The sequence below is a fragment of the Rhinolophus hipposideros genome, assembly GCF_964194185.1.
Source record: "Rhinolophus hipposideros genome assembly, chromosome: 25".
Taxonomy (NCBI): Eukaryota; Metazoa; Chordata; class Mammalia; order Chiroptera; family Rhinolophidae; genus Rhinolophus; species Rhinolophus hipposideros.
The window spans coordinates 13,875,131-13,895,309 of record NC_138071.1 but is presented as its reverse complement, the minus strand read 5'-3'; the positions used below and the strand labels follow the sequence as shown (position 1 = coordinate 13,895,309).

The window sequence follows — 20,179 nt, the reverse complement described above, 5'->3', positions numbered from 1 at the left end:
CTTTACCTTTAATTTGGATTTGTCTGATATGTCCTCCTGATTAGATTTAGGATATGCATTTTGGGAAGGAATATTACAGAAGTGCTCTTTTCAGTGCATCCCATCAAGAAGGATCTGGTACCAGCTATTTCTTTTTTGATCATTGTTTTCAAAGGGAGAAGGATTTCACATGGAGAAGGTAAGGGGAGACTTCCACAGGAATTCTACCTTTTAGCCTCTGACAGTCTCTGCTCTCTCCGAGCAGAGCTCCTTCGTCCTCGAAAGACAGGAGCTTACAGTTAATGGCAGCCCCTCTTAGGATCTGGGCCCCTCTAAGTTCAAATGTGGTATTAAATCATGCCATTCTTTGGAGGCAGCTACAAGATAGCATGTTAGATGGCTGTGTAGAAGAAGAAGCGAGTCTGCGTTCACATCTTACCAGGCTTGAAGAGCACAGATGGGGTCAATCTCGGTTACATATACAATGGAGCCCATGGCTTTTAAGGCAGCGCAGCACCCCTTCCCCACCTGAAGAGGGGAGAACGTACACACAATAAGGAAAGTCAATGAGAAAACAGTTTCTCACATTTTCTGGTAATGTGTACCCCCTTTTCAGCCCCCAAAAGGAATTTCACTGAATTGTTTCGTGCTTAGGGAAAAATAAGAAAAACAAATACATGAATGCAGTTGATAAGCAAACTCCTAGCCCCTACTTAGCACATGCATGAGCATAAGGACACCCACACTCACGATTTATAATCAAAACACAAGCTAAAAGAATTCACAAACAGTCCACGGGAACAGTCAGAAAATCAGTTTAAGAACAAATGGCAAAAATGCAAAGGGAAAAAGAAAGATCGTACTCTAACCAGAGGGTCTCTAAAGTTACTTTTTCCTGACCAAAGTAGTAAATGAATGTATTCTTAAGTCCACACAAATAAAAAATTCTACTTTATTTCAACAAAATACATTTTAAACACCTAACAACTGAAAAGTTAAACCTTACCTCTCCATAGCCACAGACCACCACCTGCTTTCCACCAAACATCATGTCTGTTGTCCTTTTAAGTCTAGGAGAAAAAAACAGTAAATCAGAAAAATCTCGTTTCTCCCTTGAGATTAGATTGGATCCCTTTGTTTTTATGTTTGGGTTCTCCCTGCCGCCCCACATTTTGAAAGAAAACCTGGTTTCTATCCTAGATAATACATGTAATACCTAGAAAGGAAGGCTTAATAAAATATACATTTTCTCACTCCATGCTATCCAATCAATTCTATCTACATTTGAGTCTTTTTCTTTTTTACCACTTGGCTTGGGAGTGGTACAGAAGGAAAGAAGCTATCGACTACAAAGTAACTTTTCAACCTAAAAGCAATACATATTTATTATATAACATTTGAAATAGATAATATTTGGAAATAAAAGATATAAAGAAGAAAATAAATATCATGTAATTTTTATTCATGAGGTGACAAATTCTGGCTTAATGGAAACAGTCTAGCTGATTGAATTAGACAGACACATAAAATACAACAGTGATAAATGAGCATTACATTTAGTAGTCTCCACATGGCAACCAGATGCCATGTTAATTCAACAGGGAGGGTGATGAGCACCAAAACGAAGACGAGCTTTGAAACACACCAACACTGAATATGAGACAGTGAGTTTTCTGGGGTAGATGCCTTCTTAGACACGTTCTACTTCTTTATCTCTGATTCTCTATGACACTAGAATAAAGGTCCTCACTGTTTTCAGTGTCGCCTTGAAGAACTTGTAGAAGTTTCTGGTTTTTCATGTCAAGTCTCTGACTTCTAATTCTTCTAGCCCCAGGAACTTCTAGAAGAGTTCCTGAAATATGATCTATTTGATAATCTAAAAATCCTACCTGAGATATCCTTCTTCCTACCAAGTGGAACCTCAGTCTCCAGAAGGCTACACTTACACTGCTTTTTGGCATTGCAGGCCAATTAAAAAAGTGTCCTCTAGCAGTCAGCGGGGCCATTCCCTCCCAGCTGTGGTGCAGTTTGTAACTAGCTGAGAACTACAGAAAATCAATCACTACTCCTTTCCTCATATGAACTCACTATTGGCCTGAATGTCCTCCTTTCCATTGCAACGTTCCCTGGAGCACACTTTGCCTCTTCTTTAAGTTCTCCTGCTCTCAACTCCTCTGAGAGGAACAACTGCCTGTGAACCAACTGTAAAGTTTCTCACCATCTGAAGGTGTCAATGAACTCTTACTACTCAGCAGGTTTCTGATAGATAGTTGTTTTCCTGTTTCTTCATTAACCTTAATTTCTGTCCCACTGTTTTTATCTTACTCTCACTTTCATAATTTCTGATATTAAAGAATCTTTCTTACCGACAGGGTAGACACTGCTTAGGAGGGACTTTGTCCATTTTTATGAACTAGTATAGGTACCTTTATCTATCTTTTACTGAACCCAGTATAGGCAGATTTTAGGCTCATAGATTTGAGACTTGAAAAATCAATAAGATATTTAGTTGTGGATGAGTAAATATTTTTAATGACTATATACCCAGTTAATTATTGATTTTATTGGGCACAAGGCTATTTTCATCACAATAACACTTACATGTGGACAGAACTAGGGACAGTCTATAAAAAGACTGATGAATTGAAAATTCATTCAAATGTCCAATCCATCTGATAATAGTATTGATTCAAAGGAGCAATAATTAACAACAGTTTGAATTTGCATTGGACACTCCATTCTCCCCATCTCCCCCCCAAAAACAAAAAGAATTCAAGGCAAAAAGCTTCTCCTAAGATCTAACTCCATCTTAGCACTTACTGTACAGGGTTCTAGAAAAAGGGCAAGGGAACTAACATGGACTACCAGGATTCATACCTTATTTCATTTAATTCTCACAGTAACTCTATGAGGTAGGTCTTACTGCCACCATTTTACAGATGAGGAAATAGGTACAGAGGGGTTAAGTAACTAGTCCAAGGCCTGAGAGTTAATAAATGACAGAGCCAGTAGTCAAACCAAGGTCCTGCTGGCTCCAAAGCCTGCGGTGTCGCAAACTGCCTGGGGTCCAGAACGGTTAGTAATGTGGCCCACAGCCCCTTTCTTCACGTTCCCATTAGCCTATACATGATGAAAACCAACTTAATGGTTTCAGATGGGGAATTACTGAGTCTTCCTAGCAAGAATGAAGGAATGTCGGGACACAAGTATAGAAACAGAATGGTTGGTATATATCTAAGTAGAGTTTGTCCAAGATGTACAGTCCTAACAGATTTGGAAAACTAAAAACGCCCTGGGAATTGACCCTTGGTTCACCACAACTTTCCAGATGGCCAGAGAAGTATATGATAGTTGGAACCTCTTCCCAAACCATCAAAGATGCTTACACGTTTATAACTACTTTACTTAGTCTCAGGCCTGTTAGGGTCATCAAATAAAAACTCTGCCACCAACAGATAGGGCTAGTCTGATTTTTCTAAGTAAAATAGATTTACTTGTAGTGGTGATAACAATAGCAGCTCTGGGTTACAAAATCTTGAGTATGATGTGGTGATAGACCCAGAGGTAGTACATGAATCATTTCCAGAAATAACCAGAATGAAAACACTTAGAAGTTCAATTCAACAACTCAAGTTCACAAATCAAAATAATAAAAAATTACCCATCGAGGATTGATTCACGGCAACAGTAGAGGTTGTCAAATTTCTGTTTGGTGACTGAGTCATTGACATTCATGGCTGGGACACACAGTTTCCCAGCTTTGGATAGCTGGTACAGCCTGAGAATGAGGCAAGTCAAGAAGAACATAAAACAATGAGATACTGCAATCTACCACCAATTTTATATCAAATTCCAGAAATATGTTGATTGGGTAAGCAGGAGAGCATGAGGCATGACGAGTTGATCCTATTAGGTGTATATGGAGAAATAAACAATATTTTTCTAAAGCCTTTACGCAGCTCAGAATAAAGATCTTAGTCAAAAGGCATGTGACCCACCTCTAAATTGTAATGATTAAAATGTAAAAATTTAAATTGCTTATTAATTTTATTTCCCTTTTTAATTACAAAAAGAATAACTTTAAGTACTATTTTAATCCCACTACTCCAATGCAACAATTTTAACTTTCAAACAGTCTCAATTTTATCATCTCAGTACACATACCTAAAAATATGTATATAAACATATAGGAGTTTTTTTTTTTTTTAATTGAGTCAATTAAAAGTCAGAATCAGGCATTTTATTCAAAATTCGACCCTTTCTAAGAGTCTGAAGGTATGGTACCGCCCATAGTTTTGTGTGTTCAAAAAGGTCACAGAATACCGAAGCAGTGATGATGACATATTAAGAATTTACTTCCCTAAAACTTTTATTTCATACTTTCAGTTCTTTCTGGGTGAATAATAGCAAACAGAAATGATTTCAGTTTTACTCAGGGAATTATTGCTCATTTGAGAAACAGAACCCTAAATCCTTGCTCTCCGTATACGAATGTAAGTGCCATGAGGGTGCAGGTTTTTGTCCAGAGCCCTAGCACAGTTCTTAGAACTGTTCCTGGTTCACTGCAGAAGTTCAATAAATATCTGTTGAATAAATGAATTTGTCCAAAAAGGGACAAGCAGTCATTGCATTACAATGACTAGAAAACATGAGGACCGTACTTGTTTCCCTACCCTTCCCATCTCACTATTTTAGGTTTGTTATTTGTGTTAAAGAAAACAAATCTGCAGACTCAGATCTCATCACGTCAGAGTAAGTTCCAATTTTTAACATAATGTATTCTATAGGTATGTGATTTCAAGATCTATGTCTACGCTGCATGAAACCAGGTATGCCTATGCCAAACCTTACCTGTGGACTCCAGTAACACTCTCTTCCACTATGCCCTTGATTTTCTTAAACATGTTGGGATACTTCTTATAAATCCAGTGAGTAAGATCCCCTCCATCATCCAAGATCTGCAATAATAAGCATCAATAATGTCATTCATTTTGCTGAAGGCTCAAAGCTTCCAGTACTTCTCTGGGTCTTATATCCCAATTATTATTTGTCAATTTACAGATATTTCAAATTTCTCATATGGTTATGAAAAGTAACTTGAAGCCAGTATAATGACCAAACAGTCATTATACTGAAGTCAAAGACGATGAGGGGTGAAAAACCAATTGTAATTCTCACAGCCAAATGTCATCCCACATGACACACCTACTCGATCAAAATACACAGCAATGCAATGAGGATTTTCTTAGGGACCAATAACTTAAGTGGTTATCTAGACCACTAGTTCTTGAGTATACTGTAGATATTCAGAAAGCCTCAATGTGATATTAGCATATTTCTATTGGTAAAATTCAGGACCTTAAACATAATCTATCAAAGCTTAGTTTAAATAAAACCATATAATTCGTCTCCCTCCCACAACAATGGTTTATGAAACTGTATTCATTCATTTTTCACTTATCCCAAGGTATAGGCACTGTCCTACCCAAAATGCCAGGCAGCACTGTTGGGTTTTGCCTACACTTAATACACCAAGTTAACTCACACTCTACACACAAATGCACAATAACCAGGGAACTGGTGCAGCACGCAGGTCTGCACGCATGCTTCTGAGCATCATGGTATTTCAGGTTGCGATTAAAGACAAACACCATGCTGTGCCCGCTGGAGCTTTCACCCACAGAGGAAAGTCTGTGAATTATAAATAAGGTAAAGAAAGACCAGCTGAGGATACTATTAGGCAGTAGGTCATGGCACTTCAGCCCTTCACGTGGCTGTCAGAAATGCTTGGCAGGACTTTCCAAATTGTTATACCCATCCTCTCGGGAAGTCCCACAGAAGTGAGTCGCCCTCTACTGGCATGCAACCATTTTGCAGTCCTGTCAATTATCAACTCTCCCACAGGTGCCGAAAATGCCATCCTGGACCCCTGGGTACACAAAGTCCCCAACCTCATGTCTGCCACCGGATATCTTTTTTGCTTCTATTCTTGCTATTGATCTACTTTCTCAGACTCAACTAAACCTAATCTGAGAGCAGGGATTGGAGGCAGGACTCTCATGAAAACTCTTACACTTGCGCCATACTGTAATTTTGTACTCTCTTTTATCCCAGTAGAAAGCCTCAGAACAGATGCCCTAAGAAATGGGAAGGCTTCTCTGAGTTTCTCTCTCTCTTTCTGCATGGATGAATCCCTCATGGGGTTTTCCCTCGTAGCCTCTGATTCCCTAGCCACACAAAAGATCAGAGACAAAAAAGGTTGAGCAACTGGAAACTCTTAAGTCCCACTATTCTCCCCCATTTTTCCCTTTTAACAAAGGTATGTAACACAGGTAGTTGCCACCCCTAATATTTAATGAATGAATGTAGCCCATAGAGCTCACCGTGTAAATTTACTAAAGAAAATTCTTGCCACCAGGGAATCTTCCTGAGGTTGGAAAGCAAGGAAAAGTACTAGATCTTGACAGGATCCAACGAGATATGGGTCCTATTTTCTGAGGGTGACACGTGTTTTCATCCTTGTGTTACTCTTCCTCAACCTTTCCAGGCTCTAGAGTCTATAAAAGCTCTCTGGGAGCAATCCCATGTACTCCGTATGTTCATGACCATAAAATTAATATTTCCAGTAGAAACCCCCTAACATATCTTCTTGAGAGCCTGTCGGTCACCCTCCCTTCTGTTACTGTTATACTCAAGTTCGGCTGGAATTCTCTGACTCATAGCCAACTCCTCTCTCCCTTTCAGGATATGAAAGCTTTAACCCAGCTTCCTCAAACCAGCACATGGTGCAAGGTGACCTGGCTCACAGAATCCAGAAAGGTAGGCTGCTTCTCTCTGCTGTGTACCGGGTGAGGCCCGCTCTGCAGTATTTAGCAGCAAGCAATAGTTGGACTAGAGCTTCAGGGATTCTTTTTGCAGTTGATTCCCTAATTTCTCTTCTCACTCACATGCAGAAATGTTCGCAAAATAGGAGTGCCTGATACTCTGTCAAGCTTTTTGCTTCTCTTCGTGAATTTAATATGCTATCAGCCTTTAAGAACTTAATCTTTTAAAAAAGTGAAACAAAAATAAAAACCCCCAAACTTTGCCTAGTTATATTCCTTAAGGTGGAGAATGAATAAAGAGAAGAAATTTGAACTTGGAATCCCTTCAGATTTACTATGAATGTAGCATATGATTCTAGAGAGTTAAGTACTACAGGAGCGCTCTCTCTCTCTCTCTTTCTCTCTCTCTCTGTCTCTCTGTTTAGATTATTGTTGTTGGGGGGTGGGGTGGTGAGCAGTGGTACGGGATGGTAACTCATTAATCTTATTTTTTAACCAGCCATGTGTGAACCCTGAGCAGAATTTTAATGTTGCAGATGAATATGAATGCTTCTAGGATCAGCACTAACAATTACAGCACTTTGAGGCTATAAAGGTCAGTATTTTGGGGGTACCCTGAGAATAAGCATGTAGCTCTGCTGGAAGCCTAGGTACATCAGATGGAAAAGGAGGCATTTCCTTTTCTACTGTTGGGAAACCCTCTCTTATGCCAATTTCCCTCCCTCCCCCCAGGATTATGTTAGCAGAGATGTAACCCACCATGTTTGGCTGCCAGCCTTCCACATTCACACATCTATCAATGCACCACCAAAAGTCATCTTCTGACTCTCCTTTCCAGGCAAAGACAGGAAATCCTGAGAAAAAGAAACAAAGAGAAACCATTAGAGCCAAAAAAAAGGGCTAACCCTATATTTTGGCAAGAAGATGCTGGTTTTCCCCAATTCCACACTCTCTTGTTCTCGTGCACTCCTTGGATTGACTTTTCTTCACTCATTAGTATTGTCTTCAGCCCCTTTATCCACGCCTTTGTCTGTGGGGGTCATTTTGCTCTTGCTAGACCAAAGAGGACAAACAAAAGGGACAACAGGACGATGGACACTAAAAATATGATTAAAGCAAAAAAAAGAAGAAACCAGAAATAAGTACTTCTTCATCCAGTCCAACTGGAATTCTCACCATTTCCCAATTACACTTTGATGTTTCTTGCTTCTATGCTTTAGTCATCCCATCCTCTTTATCAGGAAAACCCTGAGACTCTTCTCCATCTGTTAAAATGTTGTTAAGTTCATGGCTCAGTGAAGTGTCATGTTCCTATGGAAGTCTGATTAGCTCAGCTGGAAATGATCGCTCGTGAAATCCGAACTTTTATAAGCCCCTTATTTTGGTGCTGAATGTGGATTTATGATCTGTTGTGGCATTTATCATCTATGCCCTTGTATTATCATTATCTATATAAGTGTCTTTTCTCCTCAAGCACAATGTAAGATACTGAGGGCAAAGTCATTGTCTCATTTGTCTTTATAGTTCTTATAGGAGGTATAATAAGCATTTGTTGAAAAAAAAAGAATGTATATGTACAATTCATTGGGCTATATATTTAATATTTGTGTACTTTTCTATACATATTTTATGCATTAATAAAATTTTTGTAAATGAAAGAACAAATGAAATGCTTAAAGTGCTAGCAAAAAGAGAAACATGCATGAACTAGAGAACTTTCAGCATTTCTTAAGAGCTCTGAAGCAAGTTATTTGGTGCCCTGATTTGCATTGTGCTGCCAGAGTGAAGAGAAAAAATTGACGAAGTCCTAATTTCTCTATTGCTTTTAAAACTTCAAGTGTCAGTGACAGCTGTGATCAAATATTAATCTGCCAGGTAAAATCCTGTTTACTGCTGAAGCAGAAACACCAAACATTAAATCAGGGCAAACGTCTGAAAAAACCAGCAGGACCACAAAACTGTGCCTGAAGCATTTTCTTTTCAATCCATGTTACCTTAGAGTGGTTTTCACGGGTGCTCTAATATTTACAAGTCAAGGAAAATAATTAACTAATAATGGAATATTAGATGTAAGAAGGTAATTATTGCTGTAAAACAACAGTTACTTAGATCATATTTAATAGGAGAAGTCCAAAAAGAGAGAAAACTCATCAAGAGAGGGATCCATTTCTTCCAATACAACTCCTTTAATGTCAACCTTCCTTAAAGATTTATATTGAAACAATGGAACCTGTTGGAGACTTACTTTAGCCAATGACGCAGAGAACAAGCAAAGACCTTACCGTTTTCTGCTAGAGCAGCAGCCACTTCATTGAGAGTGGAATAGATGTTGCAGGCAGCCCATCGGCACTGTGCCCCCAGAGCACCCAGAGTTTCCATAAGCACCTAGATTAGAGAAAAGCAGATGAGCGAGTCTGGGCCACACACTTGGTCAAGGAGATTAAGTTTATACATTTGACAGTGAGAAAGAATAACTGAGGCCAATGATTTTTCCCACTGTGTTCTATAGAAACCCTTCAGCGTTTTGATAAGAGGGCACGGGTAGGAGGCAGGCATGACGAGAAGGCTCCAGCTGAGCTTTACACTTTTACCTACGTAACATGCTGAGCTTTCTTATAAGAATTAAACCAAGCATATCAGAGCCAAAACATTTTATTTAAAACCACAATTTATGTAGTTCTTCGTCTTCGGATATAGAAAGCTGTAAGAGAACTCCTACTCTAATAACAAGAAAAAGCCGGATGATCTACAAAACCATAACTTTTCTTGAGCCCATCAAAGAGCTGAGATCATAGAGCAAGCAAGTGATCTGAATTCCAAAGAGTGACAAATCCCTTTCAGGAGAAGAGAAGACATGGTTTCTTTCACTGTTGGCAGAGCACGGGAAGAAGTGGCTGGCATACAGGAGGGTAAGAAAAAAATTAGCTACAATTGTAATGAATGCAGGTAGAGGCGGAGTGTGGAAAAGCATGTCAGTTTGGCATTTCTATTAGCCCCAGGCACAAAGACACTTGGCACTCACATAACAAGCTCTTTTCCAGGGGGTTCCACCAGGTACTCATAAGGAAAACTGGGGACAGGGAGCTGACTGGCTGTCTCAAAGACAAGCATGAAACCTGGGCACGGCCCCACAATCTTCTCTCATAGGAAGCAAAAGCCTAAGCTGTAGGTAGAGGAGCAGGCAAAGATCCACTGTTTTGGGGGGAGGGCAGAAGCAAAAACTCTGCTCCTGGGGGAGTAGCAGGAAACCCTCTTGGGCCTAGGACGCTGCATTGATACAAAGTAAAGATCAGCTACCTCTCCAGGAGGGGCAAGAAAAGATCTCCTGCTCAAGACTTAGCACAGACACAGAGCAAAATTTGGCTGCTCCAGGTGTGAGAACACTAAACAAGCCCTTCCCTACCTAGACTGAGGCTGGACCAGAAGCTCCATGGACCCCAGTTGCCCTCACCATAAGCCAAGCTCCAGGAAACGAGCAGCCGCAGTCTAGTGGGGCAGGTTGGTGGTGCATGCCCTTGAAGAGAGAGCCCCCCTGTGGCGAGCGCGTGCAGAAGCAGCTGAAGGCTGAAGGTGAAGCCAAAACACTGAGAGGAATTTGAAGCCTATAATGCACATCAACAGAATCGAAATCTAGCCCAATTCATGACAATAATGGAAACTAATACACTACTGTTCAATATAACATTTTTATATAGAAAAAAGTGGAAAAAACCCACAACCAATTGTCAAGAAATAAAGTATTCTTCAAGAAAACCAAAATCTGTGGTGAGCTAGATGTTTGATCAGACAAGAACTTTAAATTTACTATGATTATGTTTATGTTAAGGGGTCTACTGAGAAAGATGAACAATATCCACGAACAGATAGGGAATTTCAACAGAGCAATGGAAACAATAATAACAAGTCAAACAAATGTCAGAAAAAAATGTTTTTTAAAATATCAGAGATGAAGAATTCTTTCATCAGACTTACCATCAGACTGGGCATTATCTGAGGATAGAGTCAGTGAACTTAAAGATAAGTCAATAGAAATTACCAAACTGAAATACAGAAAGAGAAAAGAGTGGGGAGAAAAATCAGAAGACAGCATCCAGATCTATGGGATATTACCAAATGGTTGAACACACATGTAACTGGAGCCCTGAGAGGAAAGGGGAGAACAAGCCAAAAGAAATATATGAAGTGTTAATGAGCAATTGTACCCATGATTAATGAAGGAGGATCCAGGAACAACGACATTCCAGTAGCAAAGAGCACCCTAGAGTATGACCCACTGAAAGAACCCGGAGCTCCTTGGAGAAATGGCTGATTCCAGGGCTAGGACAGGGAATGTACAAGCTGAGCTTAGATCATCTTATACTAGAAGCAAGAAGTGCTCAAAGAATGAAAGGGATATGTCAACAGACAAGCTACAGAAGCCAGACTGAAGGGGTTCCCCGCTGGCCAAAATTGGAACAATTTGAGCATCACAATAAATAATGATAATAATGGATTATAACCCATTAAATAAAATAGGAAACAATGATTCCACTCCAATAAACAAATGAGTGAATAGATTGAAAGTTTGATGGAGGATGTGATATTTACACAATTTCATTACTACCTCACAAAATACTTATTAATTACAATGGGGAAAAGTAACGTTTAAAAAAAGTCTTCCAGACACCACCTCCATCAAGGGATCAAAATGATATCAGTTATTGGACAAATCAAAATCATGTGTCACCTGATAAGATTAAATTTAAAAAAAATGCAGCGTAGCTTCCTACCAAAGATGCATAGCCTGACCTGAATCTAATAATGAGTAAGCATCAGCAAATTCCGAATTGAGGACATTCTACACAATAATTTGCCTGTCGTCTTCAAAAGTGTTAAGGTCATGAAAGTCAAAGACTGATGATTTTGCACTAAAGGATACTAAAGACAGAAGACAATTAAAAGAGATACAGAACTATGGACTGGATCCTTTTGTTATAAAAAATATTATCGGGACTAGTGAAACTCAAATGGGGTCTGAGGATTAGGTGGTAATAATGGATCAATGCTAATTTCCAAATTTTGAATAGCTGTACTGTTTGTAGAAAACACACACTAAGTATGTGTGGGTGAAGGAGCATGAGGTTGGCAACTTGTTCTCAAATGGTTCAGAAAAAAAGTTGTTGATACTATACTTGAAACTTTTTAATAAATTTGTGTTTATTTCAAAAATTTTAAAAAATTATTAAAAAAATGTAATCCACTGATTTGACCCTGACTTACTTTTATTTCAATATGTAAGGTGGAGACAGGATTCTTTTTAAGAAGGTAGTGTACCATCCTACTGCTTGAATAGCTATTTTAACAAGGATAAAGTTTTGGTTTAAAAGCTTGTTTTAAATTTTTCTGACAGTGGTTAACTCTGGGTACTGGTAATTTTCATTTTTTAAAAATTACATTTGCTAATATTTCTATACTAAATAAAAATTCTACTTAAAATATGCTTTAATTTTTTTTTTTAATTTGCAAATAACTCCACTAACATAAGCTAGGCCCTCATGTAATATGTCCATGGCCACATAGTAAGTTAACAGCCAGACCTACTTATATCTCTTAATTTCCGGTCTCTGCTACCTTTCAATGTCTGATCCCATTTTTTTTTCTTGTTTTATTTTTCACCTTAAAGAATTCCTGAATTCCTATAACTAGGATTCCTGAATTTGTCAAACAAAAAAATGATACTGAGACTTACCCACAAAGCAATATAAATTAACTAGAAAAGTTAATTTTGGCACCAAGAATATAAAAACTGTTCAAAGAACTGTAGAATCAAGACTGCTGCCTATGAGGGCAAGCAGGAGTGAACCCAGATAGGAGTGGGCAGACAGAGCTTAGAACCCGACTTAAATCATTACCATTTAGAAGGAGTAGCTAGGCAATCTAGTTAAAAGGAACTATGGAAACACACCTTAAAAATATGATTAGATCCAAGTCAATTAAAACATGGACAGGAAACTATCAACTATGATAGTTATTTCTGCAGCATGAGATTATAGGAGAATTTATCTTTCTACATTATAGATTGTGATAATGTTTGAATATTGTGAAAATTAAACTACTTTTGTAATGAAAAAACTAAAACAGAGATTAAAAACAAAACAAAGCAAAATTCCTTTGTAATTACTTTTTTAAAGGAAAAAGTAAAAAAAAAAAAAGGACGGGAACATTAAAATAATATTAAAATTGGCAAACTAATTTTGATTACTCCGATTTTGATTACTCCAAAAAAAGATAGAAAGGAACCTTGAAGGGTGGTAATGTTCAGTGAGCCAAGGGATGAAAAAGAACCTAGATATAATTTAGCAACATGCAACAGTACAGAAGCACTTACTATTTAAGCCACCACATTGCACTCTCTCATGTCCCCAACTTGGGAAGCCCGAAAAAGTTTCCAAGAGGGTTTCTGCCTCAATACATTAGTCTGTAGCTCCAAAAACAGATAGCTTTTCAATTAATACTAATTTGGGGCTGCCGAAGTACACTTTTCCTCAGAGAACGTGTAACCCAGAAAAGTCCTGTAGTGAAGATACTAGCGTCAGCTGTCTGTGTCTTGAGGAATCTCTGCTGTTCTTAATAAGGAATGTGGCCATATAAGTGTTGTGCTTCAGGAGACGGTCTTTTGGAAGTTGATCTAGCCATAAAAATGACCTGGATCTTATAAATCCTATAGAGGATTCCAGACTGTTTTCCCAATACACCAATTTCCTGTAGTGGTTTCAATTATAGTTGGCAACTCCATATCTATTATATGTTTGATGACGACTCTAAGTCAGTTGTTCTCAGCAGAGGTAATCTGGAAAACTGTGGGGCATTTTTGGTTGTTACAATAATTGTGTGTGGTGGGGGGGAGGGGAGAGAGTGCTACTGGCATTTAGTGGGCTGGACCAGAGATCTTGACATTTGGAAAGTGCAGGACAGTCTTATAACAAGAAACTGTGCCAAATCTGGTACAATTTTCAAAAGTTCTAACAAAAAGTTTGCGTGAGTAAGAAACCTATTTATAATTACCTGAGTTTAGAACCTTATTCCACTCTACATATTAACAAAAAAGTGTTCGTGTAGTTTTAACACAAAATAATAATAGTTTTTCCAAGAATGGAAACTGCGTAAATCAAGAGAAAACTCAATACTTTTTGTTGTTGTTATTCAGAAACTTACAAAAAGTTGTTTATAATTTTAGAAAAATCAAACAATTTGGCAATGCTGCTCTGAACCAATGACACATTTCTATGAATCTACATTTGTAGCACATTCATTCAAATAGTGCTGAGTAAGTACAAATACCTGACTCTTCTACGATACCCGTACCCAAGCACTTCCATATTGAAATACACATTATTTTATTATCAATTATTTTCCTTTCATTCTTCCTTCATATTTCAGTTAAAATTTTATGTTGATTTTTTAAAACTTATATGTACCTAGATGTTATATCTGAATTTCATTTCAAGATAATACAGGGACCTTGCAAAATACTTCTTTATAAAAACAGGACATTGAATCTGATCGGGGTGAGAATCACTGGTTTAAACCCATCACGGTAATCCCAGTCCCCTTGCCAGGACTGGGCATGTGACCCAGTTCTGCTTAATGACACAGGACGCAGTGTCCTGGAGGACTTCTGAGAAAGGTTTCCTTGCTCTTGGGAGAGAGGAAGAAATGATGCTTCTCCCTCTTCATGTCAGTTTGCGATGGCTGTAAGAGCTGTAACCATCTTGCGAGCAGCCCGAGGATGGAGTAAGCACAGAGGAGGCAGCTCCAAGACCGTCACAGGCAGATGACCTCAGAGCTTGCACCTGCAGTGCACCTGACCTCTGGACTTCTAGTTTTGTAGTGTAATAAATTCCTGTATGGATAAGCCAGGTGGAATCAGGTTTTCTCTTATTTGCAGCTGAAAGCAGCCGAACAGAGTTGCCTTGGAGAAAGGACACGGAGCTGGAAGACAGAGGGAAGCAGTGGAGCGTAGTGGAGAAAGCATCAGCATGGGAGTCAGCTATATTGAATATTGAAGTTCAAATTTTGGTGCTGTGATGTCCTAGCTATATCACCTAGGACACGTTACTTCACCTCTCTGCGCCTCAACTTCCTCGTTTAGAAACTGGCAACAGGAATACCTGCTTTACATGGCCACAATGAGGATTAATGAACGAATACTTGCTAAGCTCTTAAGCTAGTGCTTGGTATATTGCAAGCATTTAATAGTGAGTCGCTATTATTAACTGTTTTTATGTGGAGGCAGGAAAAACTCACAGCAGTCTGAGCGGTGATGTGTGTGCAGCCCACAATTTTGGCTCCAGCCAAAGGTTTTTCTCCTTGCGCTCTCTTCCTCAAAGCCATCAGTGCCGGCATTTCTGAAAAGGCCCAATACACACACAGCAATATGAGAGAGGAGGGAGTGAGAGACAAAGAATAAACAGAAAAACTTGTTCTCTTAAGGCAAGATCCCCTCCTGATCAGGTTCCTTGGTAGAGTAGGTTTCTCAAGGGATCAAGATATTAAACCTGACTTTCCTTTTATAAGGAGCTTTCAGAGGCAAATGCTCCAGTGTTCTGATTCGCTGGACCCCAGTCCTCCTTTATCTAGGTTCTTTCCCTTTTCCTTGTGTAGGGGTTCTTTGTAGGCCCGCCACAGTTCATGCCCTCCCCACAGTGTTTCTTGAGCTCAGATTTGTTGTTGCTGTTGTTATAGGTATTCTTCAAACTCACACGGAAATTTCACAAGCTACAAGGACCCCCGATGTAAAAAGCAATTCACATGGACAAAAAGACAGAGGCAGCTTGTGAGGAAAAGGTGCGTGCTTTCTTTACCTTGTTCCGCAATTTCAATTTCTCTTCGTCCAAACTCTGCCTGTTTGATGTTCTTGACACAGAAATCACTGTTTCCCTTAGAGTTCTTTTGCTGCTTGTCCCTGGGAGATGTCTCATCATCAGAGCTATCTGTATATGAAGCCGCTGAAACGACAGAATAAAACACCCTCAGGGGGAAAAATGGCTTCCTCTAAAACTCCAAACCATGAAATGAACTTCTCTGGTCATCCAGCACCACAATGTACACATCGGGTAAGCACCTAAATGGCATCGTGGAGCTGTCTGAATCATCTCCTGTGGAAGGTACTACCCAGAGGTCACAAAGAGCAAGCTGAGAGAGGTTGCCAAAGATATCCCCCCTGAGAGCATTAACTTGAAATCCAGGGCTAACTTCATCTTCAGAACATGCAGAGGTCCTTGAATATGCAAAAGGAAAGAAGTTACATCATGCTAGCAACAGGTTAAAGTTCTTTTTTTTTTTTTTGAGGAGCAAAGATTTTATTAAAGCGGAAGTACAGCTCTCTTACAAGAGGGGATACCCGAAATTGGGGTGCCCCCAATAGGTTAAGTTCTTAATGCAAGGTCACCGTCATTGACCTATGGGTTTATGGGATCCTAGCTACCCTTCTCTGTCTGCTGCTTAAATGCCTGATGTAATTTGTGTTTTAGTACAATAACTAAATAGATAAGACCTAGAAAACAAGGAACCCATGGGAAAGTAATTCAGAACCACACAAACAGTGTTTGTCTGACATAACAGAGCTTTCTTTTTTAAGACTGGCTCTGATGAGGCTGAACTGTGCCTGCAGACCCAATTAGACATTGACAATGAAGTATTCTGTGTGCTCTCTCTCCCTTCTTGCTGGTCTCAGTGGGCCCTGCATCAGGCATTTTAGATTCCCAAAGAAGCAGATAAATCCTCTTGCGGTATAATAAAATGCTCCGATGACTAATCCATTTAGCAATATACACTACAGGGTGCAAGGTATGACTTTTGCTAACAGGCAGCAGTAGGTGCTGCTATTCCCATGTTTAGCTGAGGTCTTTTTAGTCTTCATACAATTCTGTAGTTGCTAATTGTTTGCTGGATGATTTGAATCAATTTCCTTCCTGGATTTATGTTTAAGTTTTTGTGGATAGCTTCTTTCTAAATAGTCCTTAAGGCTTTTTGGGAAGGAAGGTTGGGGAACATAAAGCACTGTCTACAAAGCATTATGTATCTCCCAGGGTGATAAGAAGTAGTTTCATCACTTTTAAGGGGAGAAAGCTGCAAAAGCTCAGAGCTCCTAGGATCTATGGTGCTCTGATCTACTTACATCCAGAGAATTAAGGCATTTCTGAGATTTCTTAGCAGAGGAAGCAGATTTCTTAGCACAGCCCTCTGGGAGGGCTGTGAAAGGCAAGTCTGACCTTGCCCAGTTAATCAGGCATGGCACTACGAGATGTTTGGGCAGCAGGGGCCTGACCATCTCACTCTGAGCTGGAAAACTGCCCCAGAGCAAAGTCCTAACACGAGGCAACAAGAATGAACTTGGGTCACTCGAGGAGGTGAGGGAATTCATAAATCCCCAAAGGGACTTTTGTTCTTCAAATGAGCTAATCTGTACAAAAAGTTTGTGGTTCTCCCTCCTAGGGTGAGCGAGAGCTCAAAGTACCTTTGTCAACAGAGCCCAGAAACAGCTTCCTGGGCAGTCAACTGTCTCACTAATCAATACTCAGAAATAGCTTATGAGCTGGAGGCTGAGGGGAACCGATGCTTCTACCACCTGAGAGAAGAATAAGAACAGCTATCCATGATCCTGATCCAAATTTATAGGGTAATGACTTTTGAAGAAAGTGTTTATATTTAAAACACCCTGAAATTTCAAATCCTTTTCCAGAGCCATATGATATTTACGTTCCCCAATGGCCATTTAAATATAGTCGTTATGCATTCTGGAGTTAGACAGACTGTGGTTGAAATCTCAGTTACTGTTCTGGGTGTATAAAGTAGAAGTGGTACCAAAACCTGTTTAATAGGATTGGTAATTCATTCACGTATTCAGTCATTCACACATTCAAATTCACACAAAAATTCAACAAATTTTTATTGTGTGCACCTGCTATGTACCAGGCACAGTCTAAGTGCTGGAGATATAAGGGCAGATATAGGTTGTTTTTACCTTCATGGAGCTTTCAATTTAGTAGGTGAGTCAGTCATGAAACAATAAATTACAAAACTAATTTTTCAGAGTTTTTCTTTCCTTATGATTTTAATATATACTATGAAGTAGACTGTATAATAAGCCAAATGACTTGTCTAAGTCAAGTTGTCGAGAATATTAAGTAAGATAATGTAAGTAAAGTGCTCAGAGCAATGCTTGGTGCAAAGCACTCAATAAATAATACCTGATATTATTATCGGCTTTTGCACATATTTTTTAATTCAATACCAGACATAACATCTTTAAGGGTTTTGAATGGGAAAGGAAATGACACACATACAATATTATTCAGCAGTTTCTCTTTTTTGCGACCTCCGTCACTTACTAATGTACCCATGCAGCAGGTGGTTGGCTGGCAGTGATTAAAAAGGTTGGAGCCCTAACTCTACCCAGAATAGCTCTCCTCTCCTATTCCTCTTTCAGCTTCTAACGAAGAGTCAGGGAAACAAACAAAGAACAAAACAAAACTCCAAAAATTTCCCCTTAGAATAGCACTCCAATTTAAATCTTGAGTTGTTTTCTTTTAAGTCAAAGAAAAAAATTATTTATACCGCTTCCTATTCTAAAATGAAAAAAACAGTATTTTATTTTCTTAACAGTAGTCAACTGGTTAGTTCAACCAATGTTTTTCTTTGAGCCAAAATGAATTTGTTTTCAAAGAGTTCTTTATATAGACCTGTTATCAGGTGAGAACCAAAAATATCAGTGTCTAGATTGTACTATTACGTAATGTAAAATGGCTGACAGACCCAGATCAAGAGTGTTATTTCTGCAAAAACAGTGGAAAGATTATTCCTGAATTAGCATGACATTTATTTTTTGCATCCATACTCATTTCTGCCACTATATTTAAAGTAGCACATTCATGAAGAGTTTAGATAACATTAAATACATTTTTTCCTAGAAAAATGTAGAGAAACCCAACACACGTATACATATACACACTTGAATAGTTTCTAACAAGTGTTTGTTCTTGTCAGCGCACCCTGAAGCCCAGAGTCATAAGTTAAGTAAAGAGGAACAATCAGTAACCAAGGATAACCTACTCAAGTACAGGCCCGAGACCTTAGCTCTAGCTTCTCCTCTACATGATGAGCCAGTTTCAATTTATCGACTATAAAATAAGGAGCATAACAGAAGCTCTCTCCCATGCTCTTCTTTTTCTCTAACTACCACCAGAAAAATCTTCGGGATAAATGAGATAATACCGCAAAAGGGTTCAACTTCTAGGCAGAAAAGTCACATAAAGTACAATATAATGTTACCGTGAGATGTTCTTTTTTTCATGCTATCCCAGAATCAAAACATAACTTGATGAACCAACAAGCCCCAATCTATCACATAGAACATGCTATCTAGCTTCTATGGCTCAAGCCTGATTAAGCCTTACCTCCCAGCAGATTGCCCACTGTGGGCATTGCTAGGAGAAGCCACAGTCAGACTCCTGGTTGCATTAGTCCTATTAGACCATTTTAAGTCAATTCTTCTTGGACCCAACTCCTGGGTGCATTAGTCCTATTAGACCATTTTAAGTCAATTCTTCTTGGACCCAACTCCTGGGTGCATTAGTCCTATTAGACTATTTTAAGTCAGGCAATTCTTCTTGGACCCAACTATTCATTTGATAATAGAAATAACAGTAGGGCCCTGTGTGTCAATGTGCAGCAGATTTCATTGATGAATAACACTCTAGAAATATGTGAAAAGCTATGTTAGCAACCAAAATACAAATAAATAAAATTTGTTATTTGAAGAAATCTGAAAATACGTCACACAATTATGAACTAAGGGACTTCGGTTGTCCTTCCCTATCCTTAGCCAATTAATTCATTGCGAAGACAATTTGTCCAGAAATATGTCACTGAGAATGATCTGACTTCAGAGAAAAGTCTACTGTTTATTTGTTTTTATGAGGTTTTGTGCTTAGGGAAAGAGTTTTTAGAAGTTTGTTTTTTAGAAAATCATTTTAGGGATTAATGCAGCCGTTTTCAGCTTGGGTTTCTCTAGAATGAAGCCCCACCACCTGGAAGCATCCATTGAATATATGAATTAACTTCTCTCTTACGCATCGAGAAGGGCACCAGCTATGGCCCATCCTTTGAAGAACTGAGACAGACCCTCAAATCCTTTTCTGTGTTCTGTGATTCAGATGAGGAACTTCGGTTGAGAAAGGCTGGTAGAAGTTCCTAAATGAAAGCATGGCAAAACTTCGTGCTAGGGTCATTAGGAAGGGAAGGGAGGCCACAGCCTAAGCAAGCCTCTCAGTATCTTCAGTACAGAAACAGGTACTTTGGACAGGAAGAGATCTTTTTCTGTAATATCATAAACT

General features: G+C 39.0%; 1 protein-coding gene across 10 annotated transcripts in view; it reads right to left on the bottom strand.

Moving 5' to 3' along the window:
- AHCYL2 (adenosylhomocysteinase like 2) overlaps positions 1 to 20,179 on the bottom strand; it is a 141,008-nt gene that overhangs the window by 19,465 nt on the left and 101,364 nt on the right. For all 10 annotated transcript variants that reach the window (XM_081038552.1, XM_081038554.1, XM_081038555.1 and 7 more), the window contains exons 3-10: positions 15,647 to 15,790; positions 15,090 to 15,190; positions 9,086 to 9,188; positions 7,563 to 7,657; positions 4,831 to 4,937; positions 3,641 to 3,757; positions 986 to 1,049; positions 419 to 507 (exon numbers count right to left, since the gene is read on the bottom strand). In XM_081038552.1, coding sequence (XP_080894678.1) covers positions 419 to 507; positions 986 to 1,049; positions 3,641 to 3,757; positions 4,831 to 4,937; positions 7,563 to 7,657; positions 9,086 to 9,188; positions 15,090 to 15,190; positions 15,647 to 15,790 — 820 coding nt within the window. The remainder of the gene's footprint in view (positions 1 to 418; positions 508 to 985; positions 1,050 to 3,640; positions 3,758 to 4,830; positions 4,938 to 7,562; positions 7,658 to 9,085; positions 9,189 to 15,089; positions 15,191 to 15,646; positions 15,791 to 20,179) is intronic.